General features: G+C 34.2%; 1 protein-coding gene across 10 annotated transcripts in view; it reads left to right on the forward strand.

Moving 5' to 3' along the window:
* LOC111416512 (serine/threonine-protein phosphatase 4 regulatory subunit 1-like) overlaps positions 1 to 25,503 on the forward strand; it is a 94,062-nt gene that overhangs the window by 58,344 nt on the left and 10,215 nt on the right. For 9 of the 10 annotated variants that reach the window (XM_023048555.2, XM_071201596.1, XM_071201601.1 and 6 more), the window contains 5 exons: positions 8,667 to 8,779; positions 16,359 to 16,672; positions 21,967 to 22,137; positions 22,191 to 22,477; positions 22,662 to 23,400. In XM_023048555.2, coding sequence (XP_022904323.1) covers positions 8,667 to 8,779; positions 16,359 to 16,672; positions 21,967 to 22,137; positions 22,191 to 22,477; positions 22,662 to 23,400 — 1,624 coding nt within the window. Of the gene's footprint in view, positions 1 to 8,666; positions 8,780 to 15,852; positions 16,185 to 16,358; positions 16,673 to 21,966; positions 22,138 to 22,190; positions 22,478 to 22,661; positions 23,401 to 25,503 lie in introns of those variants that run through there. The other variant, XM_023048560.2, reaches the window with a different exon arrangement.

The following is a 25,503-nucleotide window of genomic DNA, read 5'->3' on the forward strand; positions in this document are numbered from 1 at the left end:
TTTTTCCAGATTTATAGTACATACAGTGATTTGATAATTTCCTTCAGATTCCTCTGAGCTAAATTAAGGTTTGAACACAACATGTTTCGAGGGATCCTACCAGAGAATTCTTTAACTATATTTTGTATCCGAAGTGTGCTCGACTGCTTGTGTAATCCTTGATCCAAAGCATTCCTATACATTGTTTCTGTCACCTTTCAATACTCTTCTCGTCTTCCTCAATATTTTTTTCATATATTAATATTTGGGATGATGTTGAGATATGTTTCGGATTCTCTCAATATCTTCCTCATCATGTATCAACATTCTTCATATCGCTCAGTTATTTCTGGTAACTTTTAAAGATAAAACACAAACTATGTAAATCCTCGCCCGCCAGCGACCAGTGAAATCATTCACTTTATTTCGTGAAGGCCGAGGCGCTACAATAATCTCGAAACCTTCACTAAGTTGAGGTGCTATAATCACAACGTTTACAGTTAAAACGATGTAAAGCCACATCTGCAAGCAACCTCGACTTTATTAAGTGAAATCACATTTTACTTCGTCAAGCCAAGGTCGCTTACGGCCGAGGCGCTACAATACTATAGAAACCTTCATTAAGCTGAGATGCTATGATTACAAGTCTTACAGTTAAACCATTTTTGTTGTAGAGCCTCGCCCGCAAGTGATTTCGGCTTTATTAAGTGTAATAATCCCTTTAATGTATTGTCACTCACCTTCTTTAACTTCGTCGTTCCTCATTTTCTCGGCCATCTTTTAACACACTCTTGGACATCTCTCAACGTATTTGTCATCATCTGTTAACGTTAGTCCTAATATCTTCGTAAAGTCGTTATCAAACGACTTTATTAAGTGAAATCATATTTTACTTCGTCAAGCCAAGGTCGCTTGCGGCCGAGGCGCTACAATACTATAGAAACCTTCATTAAGCTGAGATGCTATGATTACAAGTCTTACAGTTAAATCATTTTTGTTGTAGAGCCTCGCCCGCAAGTGATTTCGGCTTTATTAAGTATAATAATCCCTTTAATGTATGTCACTCACCTTCTTTAACTTCGTCGTTCCTCATTTTCTCGGCCATCTTTTAACACACTCCTGGACATCTCTCAACATATTTGTCATCATCTGTTAACGTTAGTCTTAATATCTTCCCTAACATGACAAAGTCTGAACGTTACTTCTCAACACCGCTTTATTTGATGTACTTTAATAGATTTACACTCTTGCTGTGGTCTCACCAAGACTAAAAATCTATTAAAATTTTACAGCGTTTACAACATTTATTAATTAAAATTATAAATCGATATTATCGTAATTATGTTGTATAAACAGTTCGCATGTTCTTGAAATGTAATAGTATTTCACATACAAATTACATCCTGCGATGCAATGTAAATGTAGATTTGTCAAATCAGTTTGCAAATCAAAAACATGTTCACACACTCATTTTATACGTCGACCGTCCTGATTGGGCGATCTTTAAGTCTTAACTAGACGATTAGTCAGTCGTGCTACACACAGGTGTATTTAAAATACCAGACCACTATTAGCATAATGATATATAAGAATGTCGTCTGGGCGTGTGCACTTCACAAATTGTATCGTTCCTTACTGACAAATTTCTTCATTGACCATAATCACCCAGTCTAGTAGCCGTTGTTGGCGCAATATGACCACATTTTAAGTGACGCATACGGTGTTGTAGTTGCGCAGTAGGTATATATTTTGTGATGATTCACCGTTTCCGAATAAAAAGGACCTTTGCCTCTTTGACGGGAAGTCATGTAGGTCGGCGGACGAAGCCGTCACTACTAAATGTCACCTGTGGGCAGCACCTCTTTAATATTTATACCGGCCGAACAACAATGGGTGAAAACGCTTCATTCAACACTTATTATTTCTTCCGTTGCAACTGTGCAACATTTCGAAGAGGTACGTACAAAAAAATCTTTACCAAAGAAAAAAACAAACGGTAATAATAAACAAAACGTGGCGCAGCTGTTAATTTCTTCGAGTAATTAAGTTCTTCTGGTAATTAACCGCGTTGTTTATCGGTAACTGTTAGGCCGTCATCATGAGTGACAGGTGTTGCGGGAACGATGAAAATGCACTGAAAGTAAATAACGCCGCCGGCATCCACGAAGTGGTGGACGTTATCTAATACCGTACGTCTTCTAGCACGGCCTGTTGATCTAACGGCGAAAGAATTCCTCGTTACCTTTCAAGGCCGAATCGTTTTCCCGGAAAAATCCGTTTCTCCTCGCGCGCGCGCGACCTCGTTTGCCCGGAGCCGGTGGGATTCTTTGGCGTGAAACGCACGATGTCACGCTTTAAATGACCGCCTACACCGGGTTTTTAAATCTTTTTTCTTTTTATTTCTTTAAGGCCATTACATACTAATGCGTAAACTAACCCATTTATATATTTTTATTGAATTAAAACTAGAACTAATACTAGACTTAGAACTAGAAACATTCGTTATTTAGTAGTCTTAAGAGATGCATGGCTAAACCCGAATGTTTCTAGTTCTAGGTGTAATGTTAGTTCTAGTGACGGTGCTAGTTAGCACTTAATACCACTATGTTACATGTTTTTATTGAACTAAAATTATAGAACTACCACTACCCAAATGATTCTAGTTCTAGGTATAGTGTTAGTTCTAGTTTTAGTTGTTATTTAGAGCCATCTTGAGAGACGCGCGGTTTGTGAAGCAAATGGGTTAAATAACAAAATCAGTTTATTTTCGAATTATTTTTCTATTCTCTATTATAAATAATGTTTAAAGTTATAGTAGAAGTGATATTTAAAAAATGTTTTCACTTTCGCCGTTGGTTGTCGCAACGTCGCGTATAGCGTCAACAATATGATCCCATTATGCTGATTTCACACCTCGAGATCGCTCACCTCCACGACCATTGTTCACGGTTTGCTGATGTCGGTCGTCTTGGAATCCGGGCGCCGAAGGCCTACCTCGGGATATCGTCTAGCGTCGACCGGCTAATGACCTGACGGCGTCGAGAAACGCAAATCCACGCCGGTAGTTTGTTCCAATTTTTCCGCAACCGTAACTTTCCGATGCGCGCACCACTTGCATTTCTCTGTGATATATAAAGCAAAAAAAATGATTTGAAATGATGACAAATGGGTTCTGATCGAAGAATTAGAAATCGAAAATGGGATAAGGGGTTGCAAAATGAGAGAGGTGGTGCACATTTTGCTGTGGAAACGGCGACGCTGCCCCCGCCGGGCGACGATGTCGGGAATTGGCAATAAGTGAGGAGTTCGCACACCGGAAACTGCCCGATCGGGCCCCAGTTAAATGGAAACGCCCCAGGGTCACCCAATTACCGTTCTAATCACCCCGAGTTACCTGCTGAGAAAATTGAATGACGAATCGGAGGAATTGATGAATTGAATATTTTTTTATTTACTTTTATGACGCGGCATACTTATTATACGGAACATGCAAATTTTTTATTTTATACTTGTAAAGCCGATTTACACAGAGCTGTAATACAACGAGTACATTGTTACTTTGTGTTGCATTAGTTTTAGAACTTCTTGAACTTCTTGTTGTGATAGTAGAGGAAAATATTCTAAGGTTGGTTTATGTCTTCAATTACTCATGCGTCGTTAGTTCTAGTAACAATGAGTACTAGTATTGATGTGTAGTAATGAGTACAGTTAGATAGCAGCTAATCTCTTATAACCTTTCGATTTTCTATCTGGAACATGTGCTATATATATATTTTTTAATCTAATTGTGTTGCAAATTATTTAAAAACATCTTATACTATAATTAATTATCCGAGGTAATATAAGGTTTTAAAGTTTTGTTGCAAACTTCACGCTCTTAAAAGAAATTTATTACCTTCACAAAAATACATAATAATCACAAAAATATATAATCGCTGCAGATAACGCCCTCTAGCTTATTTGTTTTAAACCAAACGGTTTTACTGATCTTTTAAAAGAACATAAAATGCTCTTTCAAACAAGACCAAAAATATTCAAATCGGTTGAATGGTCCAAGAGATATTAAAATGTAAACATTTGAAAACGTACGCTTTTCCCTTATTATGACAGTTATCAGAAATATCGCAAAACAAAAACGATGCGGTATTATCCAAGCTACTAAATGATGTTGTCAAAATTATAGCTCATCGTGTAACTTTCTGAGATAGCGGGAATTTTATATTTCTCTATGGCAGTTACGTCCCCTAGCGGTCGAATTACGAACTTCAAAATAATTTCCAGTTATTTCTCTTACCCACTTTGCCCATAAGGATTTTTTTCCCAAACCTCTAGGTCTTACCGTTGTCGAGATACAGCCGCTCAGTACCCTTAACGGGGCACCCTGTATACATAATATATCATAAAATTCATTTTCAAACGCATAGATGGCGCAATTTATTAGTGTTTTATTTTCGGCCATCTTGATTTTATAAAAATAGCGATATATCAGATGGTTTAATACTTACAATTAGATATGTCGGGTTTGTATTTATTTTACATGGTTTTTGATTATCTTCCGCAATATTTATTAATTATTTATTTTATTTCACTTCGAATTTTATAACAAATATAAAACTTAATAACTATATCGTTAGTATAAAATTAGCATGAACGGTAGAACGTATTTCGTAACGATCTCATTATGTGATGAAACCTTTGAGGGCAACCCAAATTTCTTATTCTCTTGTTCTGCTAGTCTCAAATTCTGTATCCTTTTTAAAGCTCGCGGATATCTGTACTAACAAAAATTCCTTCTCTCGACTTAGCTTCAGATAAACCTGCACATCAGATATTTGAAACAGTTATCACCGTTTGGAATACCCTCAACAAACTACTTTCATTACAGCTAATTTTACATGCAGAGGGGGTAGCAATACTTGGTGGCTGGTTTAAGATTTTGTCTTTTCCGCCATTCCTTTTTCACCCAAATAAATAAAACATGGATTATTTCTAAATCCGCCTTGTTGACCAACAAGTATGGAGATAACTGTCAAATCACCGCAAATGGTCCCATCGTGGCCAGCATATTTTATTCTAGCTTCCGTGATTAAGAATGAGTTTATAAACTGCCTCCATTCATCTTTATCGTAGATGACGTTAAATTTGATTATCAATCCGGCAATTTTTCTCGATCCCTGTACCAATAAAATTAGGTTCCTTTGGCCATAAAGTTTTTTTTTCAATATGGAGCCCAACAATTCAACTGCATCTTTCGAACGGCTTAGATTTTTCGACTTGCGGAATCGGTATCGGACCCTTGAATGTTCTGAGTCTGAAGACTCTGAAGAGGTGACTGGCGGCAATTCAGTTGGAGGCAATGGAGGCGTATGGCCGATGAAATTTTATCAGAATAAAAGTTTTTGATTTGATTTCCGGTTATACCCACGGATATGGCAAGAACAAAAGCAACAATCAGCAGAGTGTTTTTTCGTCTCCTTTCATATCATGGGAATTTCAAATCGTAAAGCAATCTCCTTTCTTATAAACCAGAACTATAGATCATTGAGACACTGAGACACATTTTGTGCTGCTCATATCTGCGCACATACGAATAACGTAATGCTTTCTATTTGAAAGTTTACCAGATGATGTAAATTATAGAGATGTTTGCCATTATATGCAAAATAACTTCAAAAATAATTCCTTCATACTGAATGGATGAAATACAGCACACTCCCTGGCACGGAGTTTTAAGGACATGAAGATGTAATGTTGTGATTAAATTGCCATTGTGTAATCAATATCGCTACATGCCGATAGATGGCGGATAATATTGTATTATGAAACACTATTAGATATTATTATAAGCGATTTGCGTAAAAATCGTGCGATTATGATTTTTTGATTCATTTCCTGCATAAAGTTTTCCTTCATCACTTTTAGGTTTTGTGTGTTGGCCGATTCTTTAAACGAAAATTGTGTTGTATATTTTGCTGATTTAGACTTTATTCCTACTAAATGAGGACGGATAAACGTAAACAGTTTATGAATTAAGTTATCCTCCATCTGTTTTAGCTTTTGAACAATTATTATTTACTCACACATCTGACAATTGCAAATTCTGCTCCTGGCTAGGTGCTAAATCAACTCTATCAATAATGTTAATCAAAAATCTTTTTTGAATGATGCATCGCAGATGTTTTAGGCCTAAACCAGAATGGAATGGCAGAAATCTCCCCTGAATTTAACCTTTATGAATGGATGAAGAAGTTTGTTCCAAAAACTGGCCATCCTTTTTATGTAAACAAGCTATCAATTCTTCTTTACTTTTAGGACCGAAACCACCACCCTACACCATTCAAACGCCATCTTTTATTCAATAACTTAACTAGTTCAAAAAAGTTTAAATATAGCGGGAAATTCATATAACTCACAATATATGAATACAGTAAGCATAGTTACAAAACTACTATTCACTTGCACTGTCCCACATAAAATGCAACATAGCTTAATAGTACAGGCATTGGGTAGTTTTGCAAAAGAAAAGTTTTGCTTAAAAAAAGGTGACGATCTGAGCTTTCGATCGTCTTAAGAGACGCACAGCTAAACCCGAATGGTTCTGGTTCTAGTGTTAGTTCTACTTCTAGTGATAGTGCTAGTGCTAGACCGTAGAACGAATACTAGACCGAGAACTGGAAACATTCGGATTTAGCCACACGTCTCTTAAGACGTCTAAACACGAATGATTCTAGTTTTATGTCTTGTGTTAATTCTAGTGATAGTGCTAGTATAAAATTAGAACAAACACTAGACCTAGAAAGTTCTAGGTCGAGTACTAGTTCTAGTTTTAGTTCAATAAAAATATGCAACATAGTGATATCTTAGGTTAACTAATGCTACCCACTGTCATTAGAACTAACATTAGACCAAGAATAAGAAACTTTTAGACATGTTACATTTTATTTGGTGCAAAGTAAGTAGGTATGGTAATATATTTTTGTATATTGCATTTTAAGTAAAATTCACTGTATATATAGGGTGTTTAGAAATTGGCGAATAATGTACACGTAACGACATTCTGAAATCATCGACTCTGAATCGAAAATCTTAATGTTAAAATGTTGTTCTACTATGTTGCCAAATGTGTTTTTATGATGATATGATAATGAAAAAATGTTACAAACGAACTTTAAAGCTTTATGAAAATAACTTTAACACGAAACTAATTTTCAAAAATCTTTTTATTCTAAATTACAGTTGTTTTATCAACAGATATTGATTATTAATGATTATTTATGGACAAATTATCCGAACTTTGTGAATCTCATGAAGACGGATGAAGCATCGTACAACATTTTAAAATTAAGATTTTCGCTTTAGAATCGAACGAAGAATGTCATTATCCGCGAATTTCTAAACACCCTGTATAATCGTTTATCCCAGTCAAAAAAATTCGTTAAATTCTGTGTATTTTATCGAAGCCACCGTTTCCTGGAAGCGGTAAATTACCCGAAACAGATCCCATATTTATTTAAACAAAAGAACCGTCCCGGATTTTCCAACCTGCCTTCTTTTCTATGTTTCATTTTAAAAGAATCACGAGCAAAAAAAATGTTATACTCCGTTTTCTTTCCGTTTAAATCCGTTTATGTTTTCAAACAAACGCTCGGAATGCGTCTTTCACGTGAATCGTTAAACTTTAAGGTATCAGAAGGTAGAATTCCTAGCGAATTCCACCCCTGAAGAAGAACTGGTTGTTGTTGGGTTCGTCTACCTATCTAAGAATTCTCAGAAATCTATTCTCGACTTCACCGTTTGTTATAACCAACTTAAAATGAAAGAGGTATAAAAACGTTGTTTTTGGTGTTAAATTTAAATGTTATTTTTATTTAAATTAAAATATATATATTACCCTTAATTTTTTCTTAATGTATATATATATATATATATATATAAATTATTAATTAGAGATTTTTTAAATTAAAATGTAATTGGTGATAAAGTAACGTTAAAACAATAATTTATGTGGGGGTGTTTACAAGTTCGCACCACATATTTCTATTACTCTACACCCTGCGAGTTCACTGCGGGCGGCCATCTTACCGAACGAAAACGTTGGGCGTTCACCGCATTCGCCAATAAAGTCTCTGCGATCGTCGTAGATGGTCGATCACGACCGAAACAGTCTCCCCGCGCCGCATCGGTGGGGGCCCCTTGGTGGGGAAAACCCCGCGCTTTTCTAATGAACCGTACCGGTGCCGATCATTCGCTCGTCTAACAGCCGCTAATCGTGCGCGCTCTTTTTCGTTAATTTAAACAAATGGTCAACGCGCGTTTTTGATTTGAAGATTAACCGTGTTTAAAAATAGGATAACTTCAAAAATTTATTTTCATTTTAATAAGGTCGGAAATCGATCGGATCGCGTTCGTATCTACGTAGTACGCATGCGCATCTCACTATATATATATTTTTTTACGAAAGGAACGCTAAGGTTATATATATGCGTGTGTGTGTGTGTGTGTTAGTGGTGAGGGAAGGAACGCGTTTCCCGCCAAACTCTCCTCTCCGGATGAGAGTAACCTCTAATACGCCACGTGCATCGGTTTTATCTTTTGACTGAGGGCGTCGAAAACTTTTTTTTTAAGAAAAATTTAGTGGTTTTTTTTTTGGAATGAGGGATAATTGTGGCGATTTATTTCGTTTTCAGCCGAATGGTATGGAGTTTACTTACGGAATTATTCAAGACTGCCCCTCCAGATACGATGACGGCCTTTTTACCCCAAATCATGAATACCGTTGTGAAGTTGGTTGATGAATCAGGTTAGTGAAATTTGTTTATAACAACTTATCGGCTCCGTTAAAAATTAAAAAAAAAATAAAATATGTGAAATTTGATAATTCCCATATCAAAAAATACGAACACGTGTGTATATTGGAATTTTCGAGATATCAGAACCCATATTGGTGATAGATATCCAACATTGAAGTTCCAAGAAATAATTTAATCTTTAATTTTTTTTATTTCTTGGAACATTATATTTAAAGAAAACTTTTAATTTTCTGGAATATTTTTAATTATTAAGTAATAAATTATACTCTATTTTTTAATTTGGAGGAGTGTTTTCAAATTGAAGCGCCAAAAAGAAGGGTTACTATTGGTCAGTTTTAAGCAAAAATTACACTCTCAGTAATTCAGTATGGCTAAACCGTAATGATTCTAGATCTAGTGTTAGTTCTAGTTTTAGTTCAATAAAAATATGCAACATAGTGATATTTTATACTAACTAGCGCTATCTACCACTGCCACCAGAACTAACACAAGACCGAGAACTAGAAACATTCGGGTTTAAGCGCTCGTCTTTCAAGACGGCTAAACCCGAATGATTCTAGGTCTTGTGTTAGTTCTAGTTTTACACTAGCACTATCACTAGACCTAGAACTAGAAAGTATCGGGGCTAAAGTTTAGTGTTAGTTCTAGTTTTAGTTCAATAAAAATATGCAACATAATGATATTTTATACCTACCAGCCGTCTAGTGTTAGTTCTAGTGCTAGTATTAGTCTAATTTATTTGTTATTCAGCGCTAGATCATTGTATATTTTTATTGAGCTATAACAGACACTGCCTTCCCCGTATTAATCCTTTACATCGAGGAGTTTAGTGTAATGTCAAATTATATTGACATGTTGCATTTTATGTGAGACAAAGTAACTAGGTACACCCTGGTTTTTATGATATTTAAACAAATAAGTAATTAAATTCGTAACTACAGTTTACTTAAAATCCTCTCTCGTTTTAAAACTCCCGCCAAAAAATAGCTTTGAAAAATAGAGTATAAAAAATATTAACAAAAATTATATAAATGATATCAAAATATTATTAATCCCGATTATATATAAATCTCTTTAGATACAAAATTATCTTAAGATTTAATTCTTTTTTTTTAATTAAGAGAAGTCAAAATGCGTACTCTTTCCGTTCACATCACAAAATCAAATATTGACATGCTATTCAAATAGAACCTCGACGACAAACGGGACAGGAAGTTTGCCCAGAAAACGTGGCAAGATATAGGTTTTTAGTGAGTGTGTGTGTGTGTATGTGGCGGCATTCCTGCCTAATTCCACCCGTCTACTTACTTAGCCACGTGCCATTAGGTGTACTCGAACGAGGGGGGAGTTATTTCGGTGGTCGTATTTCCGGAAATGGCCACAGAGAGAGGAAACGTTCGTTGGGGGACTATAATTGTGCAGGATTCCCCTCTTTTTCGAATAACGTCGATCGTATTCGTTAATGTTTTTTTAAAGTAAAAATAGACTTACACTTTGTAAGTTAATTTGGAAAAGTCCATCGAAAAAGTTACAAACATAACTTATTATTAATTATTATGTAGTAAGCAAACAGCTTACTCACGACAAAACAAATGTGATGTTAAAGATTTTTCATTGCCTTTATAGAGGTGCAGGGATAGTGTTAATTATTTCCAACACCTGGCCACTGTACCATGTTTTACAACACAAAACTAATTGATCTAGACATACTCAGCATGACGATGGATTTTAATCCTTGAGGATATTATTATACGGCAGATGTGCACATATATTATGATTTCATTTAAAAAAATAAGTAATATAATAAGTACCAAAAATCGATTACAAAAACCGTTACACATGCGCAAATAAGTAAATAATAAACACAGGATTTTGTTGATAACATTTTTAAGCAAACATTTTGTGAAACGCTACATCATATTCCCCTTACCCTACTTCATTTCCTACATTGCATTGAATATGAAAAATTTTTCAACGTATAATATATATCGAAATCAATGAAGTTAAATTTGAAAAATAGTCATCCCAAAAATATCTTAAGAGCGCTCGCAGGGGGCAATCCCAACATGTGCCGACTTCCTGTACCACCGGAAACGGTCTCTCGGATCTTTAAAAATAGCACGCACTACCGCTTCTCCCTTCTTTATTCGTTCCCCGTCAACTCTTCTTTACGTCTCGTCTTCCTTCATCGTTCGTCCCCCTCGGGATGACGATGATGCGTTCTTCTTCCGCGAATAGACGAGACTCTCAATCTCTTGATATGTTTTTTTTTTCTTTTTCGTTTCCGTTTTCGGTGTTCGTTCGGGGGTAAAAGTTTAAATTTATTTCAAGTAGTAGTAGAGAGACGATAAAAGGGGGATTAAAAATAACTTTTAAAGGATAAGAGCTTCTCCTCGTATGCGTGTAGACCGTTTTAATGTAATTGAAAAAGACAGAAAAAAAACGGTAAAGAAGTTTGTTTCACGATAGATTTTAAGATACTTAATACATTTCGTTTATTTTAGTAAATTCCAATTAAATTCCATATTTGTCGTTTTAACTAACTAAATAATCGTAAACTAGATACGAAGGACTAAAACTCATAACAGATACTGTCATTCTTGCTCGTGTGGACTTGGATAATCCATACGAAATTGGAAATGTTGGGGAATTGAGGAGGCGAGAACTATTGCTTCAACACTTTCGGCACAATGTTGACACAGGTTTACTTGCAGCTTTTGACATATGATAGATTAAAATGTCCAAATTTCGAGATAGATTTTCTGTTGCATTAAAATTTTTTATTGCTGACTATCGTTTATTATATAAGTATGATAACATGGGGTTGATGTCAATAACTATTTAAATTATTGTACAGATAGATGGTTAATAGATGGTGTAGATCTATATAATATATATAAAATGCCATCATACCATCATTTCTGGCTTGCTGCATGCTTATCTCTCTCATGACGATAATCTCTGCTACTGCCTTGTTCTAAGTCAATCGTGGTCTTCCTCTCCTTCTTGTTCTGTGCAAGTTCTGTACACCTGCTTTACTTGTCTAGTGGTGAATATTCAATTCTCTTCTTACATCGCTGTTTTTCTAATCTTATCCCTTGTCACACCTTTTACTTTTATCAGGTACTTTATCTCACTGTATGCAAATTATTCTTTTCTCATTCTGTAAGTACCCAAGTTTTGCAGCTAAAAGTCAACATTAGTCTAAATATCGTTTTGATATTTAGATCAATATTCTCTTCTTCTTCTTCCTTGTGGTATCCAGTGCAGTTCTTTGGTAGTTGATCTTGGACCCATTCTTTGTACATCCATTCCTACCATTTCAGTTGGACTGTTCTTATGTCATCTACAATTTTGCTTTTATTATGTCTTCGTTTCTAATCTTTTCCAGTATAGACTTTCCAACAGTTTTATCCCACTGCATGATGTTTAGCATAGATACATTGCTATTTTAGTTTGTAGATTTCTTTCGGCTATCGCCCCATCAAGTATTCTCTCCTTAAATGTTAGATGCTCTTCTCATTCAAGGACATTCACCTTCTCCAATCCAGCAAAGACTTTCACCACCTTTTTGCTTGTTTGTAGCATTTTGGGACCAAATATTTAGAACCAACCATTAATTGTTAACTTTGTCCGGCAAACATTTCTCATTACTTGTAGTGGTGATACCAACTCACAGATAACGAGAATAAAAATCTAAGTTTTTTTAGAGACATTGTCGAGCATATGTCAACCCCTATTCTATTTTAGCCCATGAAAATAAACGCAACTTATTAATTCATTATACCTGCACACAATTCATGGGCAAGTGACGGGTATTTTAAAATTCTTCAATTGATTGAGTAATAGTACTATTTATTACTAGCTTGGAAATTTCCGTTGAAATAACTCATCATAGGACGGATTGTTGTGCATATCAGGTACAATTATTTTATATTTGTATTTCCTTCAAATCTATCGATTGATGTGCCTTTAACAAAATGTTTATAAAAAAATATATCTTTCGCATATAATGATGGTACTATATAGTATATTGATCGTCATACATCAATATTTGTCTCATTAAATATTTTAAGATATTTTGTTAAGTAGTTCACCTTATTCTTTTTGATGTGTTCGTTCATACATTTTCTTCACATGTATAAATAAAAAAAATGATAATGAAACACGAGATGGTTATGCACGAGATTAACCTATAAATATTAAAGTTATAAAAAGTGACTATAATTAAAAACATATTTTTTAATATTTATACGTATTAATTTTATGTTCATGCCCCTATAAACGAAAAGTCTACAATATCTTTAATATTTGACAAAAGTTCTGCTCTTACAAGTAGTCAGCTTTGCGCTTATTTAAATTGATTTCTACGATATTCAATTTATTAAAAAGAAAAGAAGAACTGCCCACTGAATATAGTAAACGTATGTTATGCCTTAATCTACCGTTTGATGAAATCTTTTTGCCATCTTTGTACTCTTGGTAATATTAGTATCGTATATATAAAAATACCATGTAATTTTGACTCCACCCATGTTAGGTCGACAACAACTCCATCAGAATTGAATCTGGGATAAGTGTTTCTGGTGCTCTTTCCTTAGTAAATTTCGCCATATTTCAAATAACCAAAACACATACATATACGTAGACCATCTTTTATAACCAAATCCCAATCGTAATTTTTGACTTTCCATGAATGTCTTGCTTAATTTCATGTTTCTAATTCTAAAGGATCATATTTTGGAATCGATTTCTGATGTTAAGGATTTTTAGTAATAAAATGCTGCTACATTTCAGTGCTGGTGATCTTCTAGATTTGATCAGTTTCTCGTAAAATAGCATCTGTTATCCTTTTCCGGGATCTTATTTTATGACGGCATAACCTATTCTATGTAATCTTCTTCAGACTTCCAAATCTGCGTTGTTGTTCATTACTGTGTTCCTTTGTAGTGTCATATATTTAGTTTTGTCTTCATTCATTTTTCCTTTGTGCTTCGGTGGCCAATAGGGTCAAGTTTCCTCAAAGTCCTCTCACCTCCACTGATAGTTGTTTTATTATTGGCATAAAGAGCGGTGTCTAATTTTCTGATGACTGCTTCCAGCACCTGATTGAACAGTGTAGCCGACAGTGCATCAATACCAAGTGTAGATGTTAGCTCTCCATCATCTTGCTTATAAGCGATATTTACGAAATGAAGATATATTAAAGTGTTATATGCTTGGTTTACTTTTCAAAACATCAGATGAACGATATGATTTAACATCGCCGAGGTCACTTGCGGGCGAGATGCTAGAACCGATAGTTTATATTAGCTTTTAGTTAATATGATACATATCCAGCCCCTCGCCCGCAAGCAACCTCGGCGATGTTATATGATATGGTTTATTTGATGCTTTGAAAAGTAAACTAAGCGTATAACAATTTAATATATTTTCATTTCGCCGAGGTCGCTTGCGGGCGAGGCGCTGAATATTTTATTATGTCAATGTAAAGCTTTTATATATACATGTTGTATGCCATTTATGGGTTTAGATCAAAAATGTTTACATGAATCATACACGACTACTTACAGACATCCTGTATAAACTATCCCTCGTAACTAGCCCTCAAGCTACGTTTGCAATGTTAGATGATATCGTACATTTGATACCTTAATAAGTAAACTAAGCGCATAACACTGTAATATATCCTCACTTAGCAAACGTCGCTTGCAGGCGAGGCGCTGGATATCTTTTATATCAACTTAAAGCTGATATGAACTATCGGTTCTAGAGCCTCGCCCCTAAACGACCTCTGTGAAGTGAAGATAGATTAAAGTGTTATGATATCATCTAACATCGCCGAAATCGCTTGAGGGCAAGGCGCTACAATATAATTACCAGTTTCAGATTGATATAATCTTATTTTTTCTATTGGTAGTAGTCTTTATTACAAGTAGTACTCTAGGGATACTTTTAAGGTTAGATTATCATATCACCTTAACGTTTTAGAGGTTAGAACGATATTTTAGTTCTTTTCGTCCGTTTTATATATTAAAACATTATCATATATTTGATTTTGTTATAAATAAATAAAAATAATTCATTACATAATTTCTTATGGATTTTCCGCGAAACGTTTCCTCACACGCGCACAAACACCACTTCCCGTGACATCATCGTAATTTCGCCTGTAGAGAGCAGCAGCGGCAGCTAACAGCAAACGACTTTTGAATGAACCGCGTCCCATTGATAGCGATAAGTGGACCGGATAGACGGCGGCGATAACTAAAAAGTATTAACCGTGACCTAACCGCTTCAACGATGGTCTGAAATCTCTTCTCCACCTTGTTTTTGAGGAGACTGTTGCAACTAAAGGGACAACGCCGTTGACGCCGGCACCGTTCGGAAGTTGCCCCGAGAAAATCTAGTACCCTCGGGCACTTTATCGATTTCACCCCACGCCCGTTATCATCTCTCTAACACACCACGGAAAGAGAAAGAGAGACGGAGAAGTTTAAGAAAGATTTATATATTTTTTAAATTTATTTAAAGAAATAATTTATAATTATTAATAAAATTGTTTAAGGTTAGAAATTTTGAATGCTGACATTTTATAAAATTGAGGTTAGATTTGGATTAATGAAGTTATCTATAAAATTAGTTGACTTGATTAAAATAATATTTTTCAAATAAAAAAAGTAAAGGAAGAAGAAGGAAGGAAAAAAATAGATGGAGTGTGTAAAAGAGACGGAGAATGAAAACGTCGTCGTACGGCGTCGAAGCGAACGCTTTAGGTCCTTCTCTCAGGTTGGGTTGTTGTTGGGGCGGTGCCGCAGCAAAACTCAATGAACGCGCTCGTACTACACGAGCGGGCAACGATCCCTGAGTACGACGACGTTTTCGTGTTCGCCAAGTGAGAACGAGATGGAGCGAGAGCGTGAGAGAGAGAGAGAAAGGGCGAGAAAGGGAGAAAGACGGACGGCGCGGCGCTCGCGTCGAGTATATACACGTGAGACGCAGAAACACCGTCGAGAGCGCGCTCTCGCGGCCACCGAGCGAAAACCGTTCGATGAGGCGGAGAGTCGAGAAGGTGTGCGTGCGTGCCGTTTCTTCTCCGCGTTTTCTCCCATTGAAATAACCGTTTTGAATCGTAAAAAAGAAACGAAACGCAACAAATTGATTCGGTTTCGGTACGGTAATCGTAAGCGCGATCAAATTTTAAACGGTCGAAACGTACGTCCGACGAAAATCGCTTTTACGTTCCGGTGGATAACCTGCAAGTATCCATATTTGGCTTCAATTCAAGATGGTGGTGAACCGCGTGCTTGTGCATCGCCGCGTTTTTTTTTATTCGCTTTGCGGATGCTTTTGCGCCGCATTGCTGCGTCAAAGTGTTCACAACATACTAAGGAGGTGAGTTTTCTAAACGTGTTCGTTAAAATGGGGAATTATTAAACGAATATCTCCCGCCATTTGCACACCTACTCCTCTTTTTTTACCTCGTGGATAAATGCCGGTTTTTTTTTCTTTTTTCTTTCTTTTTCAAAATAACTTAATACTAATCTTAATATTTTTGTTTTAATTTAGATCTCGCTCGCAAAGAATACTTGAAACAAATCCCAAATGTAGCGGTTATAGCGAAAGAATGTTCCGCAAGAATACCAGCCCTCGAAAACATCTCGTCCCAGTATTTACTACCGGTAATTGTAAGGAATTTAAGAGCCGACAACGACGATGTATGGAGATGCGTCCAAACTGCCTTATTCTCGATGATAAAGTTGGAGTTGGTTTCGTTGAGAGACATCGAAGTAAAGGTGTGTCCTACGGTTCTCGCATTATCCAGGGATAGAGAAGGTCCTCATAAAGGAATTGAAAGTACTATCATCACCGCTGCTTTGACGGTATGCATCAGTTTCGATAACTAAGCCCAATTTAAATTAGATAATTTTTATGATTGATAATGGAACTTTAAAATTGCTAATTGTTTCGTGAAAGACATGGGTAGTGAGATGTTTTTTTAATGCTGGTTTGCCTCTCACTACCTTGTCTTTCATGAAACGGGGCAAACAACAACGATATCTTTATAATTATTTTATTATTAAGTTATCAACATAACCTCAAATTTGTTGACATGTACTTAATTAATGTGTTTTTATTACTTCTTTACATTGTTTTTAATTAATCTTGTGTATTAATGATGCAATGTAAACAATTTAGTATTTTTTTTTGTATGTGTTTTAAATGAAACATAAACTTAACCTATATGGAACAAAAATAACCGGATTGTTATGCAACCAAAAATGCAGAAGATGCTATTGGGTTGCGTATATTAATTTTTACATGAACTTTCAAATTGTTTTAGTATACCAATAATAATATCAAACAAAATTTTAGGATTATAACATTTACCAAGAAAACATACAACATTATTATATTTTTTTAAGTACCACTGAAGATGCAGGAGTGGAATCAAGATAAACAACAATTCAAGTAAAATATGAAGAGAGTGAGGTGGATATAAATAAGGAATTATCCAATAACCAATTAGAATATGATGTCAAAATCTGCTTTTTACATTGTTTTATCATGTAGAGCTGCTAAACCTTGTGATATGGTACAGATGAATATCATATTTAGAAACTAAAACGAATTGGTTTAACAAGAATTATGTCTAAACAAGAGTATTATTAAACTACTGCTTCATTTGGTTGATATTTGTAAAATTATGTAAAAGCATTGAATTATATAAATCATGTATTAGCTTAAGGGTTTACATACACTTGAAATAACTAACAGTATGATTATGTCTAAGAATTTTTTTGTGTAAAATGAAGTGAATGAATCTTGTTGAACACGAAACTAGGTCCATGAAATTTTTTTTTCAATTTGGATCATAAAATCTGGGCCATGCTGATTACCTTAACGCCTTGTGATTTCTTGCTTTGGGGGCACATTAAAGATCTTATTTACATATCCCCCACTACCAAACACATTAGAAGAACTTGAGGGGGAAAGGATTAATGCTGCAGTGATGGCTAGATAAACCATACATAAAACATTTGTGTGTGCAAAAAACTTTTGAGAATATCCCATTATTTTGATATTTTATTCATTTTTAAATAGTTTTCTCTGTATATTGAATACCATAACAATGAGCCGGTTGGTTTTATTTGGATCCAATGAGCAAATAATTGTTATGAATGGACAGACCATAATCATGTAATCCAATGTTGATTGTTAAATGTCAACTAAGAAGAAGAAAGGTACAAATTGAATCTTATATGGAACCTGATGAATGATACTTAGAGATAATTTTTGGTTATGTAAGAGATTTTCATTGTTCCTCATCAATGTAAATTGTACCATAATTTTCGGCGATTGCTGAAGTTGTCTGAAAGATTGAGTTCATTTATTTATCTCAAATCAAGGAGAGTTCAGTCAACAACACAGAATCATTGCTACATTGAAGGAAATGTTGATTTATTTACCAACTCAATACCATACAATTTAATTCTAATATTATATTTGCTAGTTTTCCTACCTCATTTGAAGAACTTATTATTTCCTTTCTTTTGAATTATGGACAACATTTTATTGTATGTATTACTTTGCTTGCCTTTGCTCGTCAAAGTCTGGCTGTTGTTAGATTTTGTGCACTCTATCACAGCCAGCTTTGATGAGCACAGTTGAGTAATAAATAAACTTTTAACTATGAAGATGCGCTACTTAAATTTCTTAGATTAAGTCAACTTAAATCGGAGCTGACCCAGTCATCAACTTGGCTGTGAATTCTTTTTATTTGCAAGATATCACAGCCACTTTGATGAGCTGGGACTGTTCTACAATCAACAATTTCTCCTGCCACCATCACAACCATCAAAAAATCATCAACATTAATGAAGAAGTGTTTAGTTGACGTCTCAACCGTCAACTTGGTTGTGAAATCTTAGCATTTGATAGTGATATCACAGCCATTTTGACGAGTTAAGCCGTTTAACAATTTCAGCAACCAAATTTTATTCAATTTGAAGGTGGATCATTTAAGTAGGTGTTTTTTTCGCTCATCAAAGGGTTGTGAAATGATGTCTGCTCATATCACAGCCAGCTTTGATGAGCGGAACATCGCTGAAAACCAACGTTTCGTGTTTGTAATTCTTCGTATTATTTTAATGTTATGATGAAATAATTCCTTTGATGTTTTTTGATGCTCGTCAAGTGGTTGTGATGTGGTGAACGAACATATCACAGCCAGCTTTGATGAGCGTTAAGAAATAAAACGTACAACAAATATACCGGAAATTTCATATAATTCGCAATATACGAATGCAGTAACCTTAGTTGCAAAACTAGTATGTACAGGGTGGGCAAATTTGGGTGTTATTATAGGCTATCTCAGAAACTATAAGAGTTACGAAAAAAGTAGGTGCCATGTCTTCTCTTTTTTCGAGAAAAACCCAATCCCGCAAACACCAAACATCTATCTTCTTTTGTTTTTAAGTTATAGCCAAAAAGTCAAATTTTCGTGGTTTCAAAAAATGCTCATATTTCGTTTATTTTTGAAATTAGAGAAATGAGGTTGATACGTTCTTAAGGCACTTTTTTAAGTAGAATATACTGACGTTGAAAAATTTTAAAAATATTTGATTTTTGAGATACAGCACAAAGTTGTATTTTTTTAAATACAAACTATACTTGATTATGATGTTAATGAAAAGAGTATATTTTTAGCTTTCCAATGATGTATCGCATGTATGGTGTATTTGCGGAAAATAAGCGTTAATTTTCAATTCCAAAATACTAAGCGCTAAAGTTAAAAATTTTGATTATAGTAGGCGGGTTCGGACAGTAATTACTAATTACTACCTAATTGCTATATGGTTTTACACGAATATGATAGAAAGTTGGTCTTGTACCATTATGCAGGATAAAGTTGGTTTTGTACCAACGAATAAAAACTTTGAATAATTGATTTAAATTTCGCAGTGTCTTATCCCTGACTTTGTTCACCAATAAAATATTATTTGTGGATAAAGTTTGTTTATTAAAAATACAATAAACGTATTCATTAATGAATAATTAAATATGAACAACAACTTCAGGAACTAAACAGTCACAGACTGTGTCATCTTCTACTAAACTTACTGGTTGTAAGGTTAGAACAGTTGGGTATCAATGAATGAAATCTTCGGTATTTAGTATCTTCCCAGTTTTCCCCAACCATGAGATTTAGAAGTTTTTTCATATTAGCAACCTTTTCTTTTGAAATTGGGTAAGATAGAGGAAGATTAGGGATGTTAAACTGGGCAGCGGACTTTCCATTTCATTTCAAAGAATCATTTTTTAATTTTATCGCTTTATGTATTTAAAGATAATGAGGAATTTTTAAGCGGGAAACTTGTTTCGAAAAATTCATGAATGAAATGATTAATAAACTCACGTTACTATAGTAACTAAGTGGCATTTAACGTTTTCCTCGCCTACTATAATTAAAATTTTGAATATTAATCTTTAATATTTTAGAATTAAAAAATGACGCTTATTTTCCCCAAATACACTATACGTGCAATACATCATTGAAAAGCTAAAAATATGCTCTTTTCATTAACATTATAATCAAGTATAGTTTGCATTTAAAAAAATACAACTTTGTGTTGTATCTCAAAAATCATCAATTATTTTTAAAATTTTTCAACGGCAGTATATTCTACTTAAAAAAGTGTCTTAAGAACGTATCAACCTCATTTCTCTAATTTCAAAAATAAACGAAATATGAGCATTTTTTAAAATCACTAAAATTTGACTTTTTGGCTATAACTTAAAAACAAAAGAAGATAGAGGTTTGGTGTTTGCGGAATTGGGTTAGTCTCGAAAAAAGAGATCGCGACATGGCACCTACTTTTTTCGTATCTCTTATAGTTTCTGAGATAGCCTATAATAACACCCAAATTTGCCCACCCTGTACTTGCACTGTCCCTCATAAAATGCAACATAGCTTAATACTACAGGTAATTGGGTACTTTTGCAAAGGAAAAGTTTTGCTTGGAAAAGGTGACGTTTTTATGTCCAATAGAAATATACAACAATCTAGCGTTGCATAACAATTAAAACTAGAACTAACACTAGACAATAGAGACCTAGAACTAGAAAATTTTGGAATATTTCTAGTTCTAGGTCTAGTGTTAGTTCTAGTTTTACACTAGCACTGTTACTATGTAGATCTAACACTATACCTAGAACTACAATCATTTGGGTTTAGCCACACGTCTCTAAAGACGTCTAAACCCAAATATTTCTAGATGTAGTGTTAATTCTAGTTTTGCACTAGCGCTGTTATTATGTAGAACTAACACTACCTAGAACAAAAATTATTTGGGTTAGCCACACGTCTGTAAAGACGGCTAAACCCGAATGATTCTAGTTCTAGGTATAGTGTTAGTTCTAGTTTTACACGTGCATTGTCACTAGAACTAATATTAGACTTAAAAGAAGAATCATTTGGGTTTAGCCATACGTGTCCAAAGACGGCTAAACCCGAATGATTCTAATTCTTGGTCTAGTGTTAGTTGTATTTTTAGTTCAATAAAAATATATAACAATCTAGTGCTGCGTTTCGGGTTTGTTTCTAGTTCTAGGTCTAGTGTTAGTTCTAGTTTTACACTAACACTGTTACTATGTGGAACTAACACTATATCTAGAACTAGAATCATTTGGGTTTAGCCACACGTCTCTAAAGACGGCTAAACCCGAAACTTTCTAGTTCTAGTGTTAGTTCTAGTTTTAGTTCAATAAAAGTATGCAACATAATGATATTTTATGCTAACTAGCGCTACCTACTACCTACCAGCCGTCTAGTGTTAGTTCTAGTGCTAGTATTAGTCTAGTTTATTTGTTAATCAGCACTAGATCATTGTATATTTTTATTGAGCTATAACAGACGCTGCCTTCCCTCTATTAATCCTTTCCATCGAGGTTTTAGTGTGATGTCAAATTATATTGACATGTTGCATTTTATGTGGGGAAAAGTAAGTAGGTACGCCCTGATTTCTATGGAAATATATTTTTGTATATTGCATTTTGAGTAAAATTTATTGTATTTTATATATAAATATTTATAATTATCGCTTTATTTTTGTTAAAGTTAATCTATTAAAAGAAAATATTTAATCGTCGTTGTTTTCTTATCTTTTTATTTTAGTTAATGAGTAAACTTGCGACTTTCCTTGGACCGGAAGTTACAGAACGGGTTTTGCTTGACCGTTTTGCGGAATTGTGCCACGACAAAAACGTTACAATACGAAGAGTATGTGCTGTTCAATTTCATAATTTTTGTTCGGTCGTTGGGAAGAATGCTTACGAAAAAGTTTTGGTAATATCTCATTAATCAACGTTTAAGCATTAATATTAACTTTTCTTTTTTAGTTACCAAGTTTTATAGATTTATGTAACGACCCGGAATGGACTGTACGAAAAGTCTGCGCGGATATGGCCATTTCAGTTTCTTACGGTTGTCCACCAGAAATTCGAAGAACCTCTTTGGTGCCGATTTTCGTCAATCTACTGAAAGATTCAAGTCGATGGGTGCGAATGTCGGCCTTTCAAACTTTAGGTCCATTTATATCAACTTTTGCCGATCCGGCTAATTCAATATCATTATATGGCAATCTTGGCGAACAAATTTATGTCAATACAGATGGAACTGATTTTAGGTAATTAATAAAGATAAATTAATAAAAATTAAAAACAAAATGATGATATTTTCACGATGGTCTTCTGAAACATAAAATTTGAAGACATTTTAAAATAAATCTGATTAATCCAGAATACAAAAATATAATTACTCAAATTATTTCATTATTAAATTACATATTATTATTTTTTTGTTACATTTAGAATAAAAACAACATTTCGTCACCGCCAATTCGAAATGTTACATGATTACGTCGTCAAAAACATGTTCAATTTTAATCCACTTGAAGATCCTTGCTTAGACGATTACGACGTCCGCGAAGCGGGTGACATAACAATCGACATTCCAATGTCCGAAGATGATGAATCAACCGAATCCTCAACATCCGTCGAAGTAACCGATATTGATAAAAAACTCGAAGATGTTATCATCCAAAAAAGTTATAACGTCGTTTCGAAAGCTTTATACGGCGAAGTGATTGCCGACGATGTTTTTACGGACGACGACGAAACGTTAGTCAATCAATCTTCGTCTTTGGCAGAGTTTTCAACGGGGACAATTAAAGAAAATGAAGATATTAAAGAGATTGTTGAAACGGTGAAAAACGCGGTCTTAAGTTTTAGGAGTGATTGTAATAAAAGCGAGGAGGGTTGTTTTGAGAATAATAAGGAGTTCAATAATGAAGACTTTATTGGGACTGAGATTCTGTTGGATGATGTTGGTGTTGAAGATGTTGATTTAAGAACTATTGAGAAAAGGGATGTTGTTAAGAAGGATGAGCAAACGATAATTAAGAAGGATGATGGAGATTTAAATCAATTTAATTCTTATAATTATTGGTATATTAGTCCGGATATTCCTGTCGATTTGAGTATAGTTGAAGAAGGAAAAGTTGAACAAGAAAATAGCGATGCATCAACAAATTATTCAACAGCTCAAACGGTAACTTTATTTTCCCCCCTTAATAATTATAATATATATATCGGTCTCTCTTATATTGTTAAGTGTCTGTAGTTTTTATAGTATCACTTCCAGCTTTCTGTTTCTTGTCTTATTTTTGGCCTATCTCCATGTATTTCCTCTTTCCTTGAATATGTCATTCACTTTCTGGTTCCTACTCTTATCTAATTCCCATTCCTGTTTATTATTGTCTTTTATACAATAATATAAAAACAGGTGTAGAATGTAATACTGTTTATTATTTAAAATCAGCTTTGTTGCAGCAGTCAACTTAAACTTAACATTATAAATATCTTTACAAATTAAGTCAGCTGGTGGATTTATGTTTGTTGTTATTAGTTACTAGTTGTTATTGGTGTTTCGTTATTCTCATTTTGTTCTATTTCATTTGGGATTATCTCTACATCAGAATCATTATTTAGAGGAATAGGGTCAGGTACTGCTCAGGTAGTACCTATCTTTTATAAAAAAGACATTTCTTCTATAATACTTATTATTTTCGGTTTTAATTAAGTATGACCTCTAGGGGTCTTCAATACTTTAACAATAATCGCTTTATCATGTTGTTTCTTATTTATTATTTGCTTAACATTTTATTATTTAATTCTTTTAAATTCCAATTCCCTTTTATTACTCACTTTCATTACTTACTTTTACGTTTTGATAAATAAAAAGCAATTGTGATGGCGAATATTTCAATCCTGCAGCTACAGAAAGATTTCTGTAGTTGAACTACAGAAATTCAACAGAAACAATTTGAAATACTATTGGATTCTCTAGCTTTTCTCATCGTCTTCTTTACTATGCCTATTGCTTTTTCAGCTTGTTTTAATAGAACAATTCCATGATACATTATTAGCTACTATGAGAGCTGGACTACCAAATCGCGCAAATATGGATTAGCAATTGCAATAGTTATAGATAAAAGTTTTTTTTTCAATCTGGGCGTAATTTACTGGTTTTCGTTTTTGCAATAGACAACATCCAAGAGTATCTTTGGATGCATCCCACTGCAACTCAATTTCTACTTTTGGGTCAAAAGCAGCCAATAAGGATGCTTCACTTATTTGGGTTGTAACTTTATCAAATATTTTTGTATGCGAATTATTCCATAACCATTCAGTATTCGCTTTAAGCAAACTTCTAAACGGGGTCATGGGAATATTATTTTAGACAGATTTGGTATAAAATTTCTAAGATAATTTATAATGGCTAAAATCTATTGCAATTCCTTTTTAGTGTTTGGACGTTTTAAGTAAGGTTTTAGAGGTCTAATTCGTTAAATACCGTAAAACGGGGTTACTCTGGCAGTTTATCACGTCTTTATACAGGGTGTATCTGAATGATATGCCCAAACTTCAGGGGGTGATTCTTTAGGCAATTTTAAGGGTACTTTGATATATAAACCATGGGCGACTTGGGCTCCCCTAAGGAGCTACACCCCTCCAAAAATGGCGGAAAATTTTGGTTTAAATTTTTTTTTCTCCAAAACCATAAACGCAAAGGCAACGAAATTTGGAGAATATGTTTAACTGGTAGTAGGGTACGTTTTCACCCTATTTGGACTTTCAACCTATCCTTCTAAACTACTAAACGTAACCACCCCCTTTATATTTTTGCTAAAATGTTTTTATGCAGAGGGTAAATACATAAAAAAAAAATAATTACATAAGTAGATGAAAGTATCCTAAAACTTTTTTGTCTCTCTAAAATTTTTCCAAAAACGACTAATTTTTGAGAAAAAAAATAATAAAGCAAACACTGCCCGTTCAACAACGGGGTTGTCGATCAAAAGTTGGAATGAATTTTTAATGAAAAAATCTTAGTAGGCTTTCCAATCTTTGTCAGAAATATTTTTGACGTTTAAATGTCAGTGGTTTTCTTACTATTATTATTGTTTTTCAAATTAATTTATGAATAAAGTTCTACAGCATTTACGCTCGTTCACTCGACGTTTCAAAATTTTAAATAAAACAATAATAATAGTAAGAAAACCACTGACATTTAAACGTCAAAAATATTTCTGACAAAGATTGCTAAGCCTGCTAAGATTTTTTCTTTAATAATTCATTCCAACTTTCGATT

Source organism: Onthophagus taurus, chromosome 1 (genome assembly GCF_036711975.1).
Source record: "Onthophagus taurus isolate NC chromosome 1, IU_Otau_3.0, whole genome shotgun sequence".
Classification (NCBI taxonomy): Eukaryota; Metazoa; Arthropoda; class Insecta; order Coleoptera; family Scarabaeidae; genus Onthophagus; species Onthophagus taurus.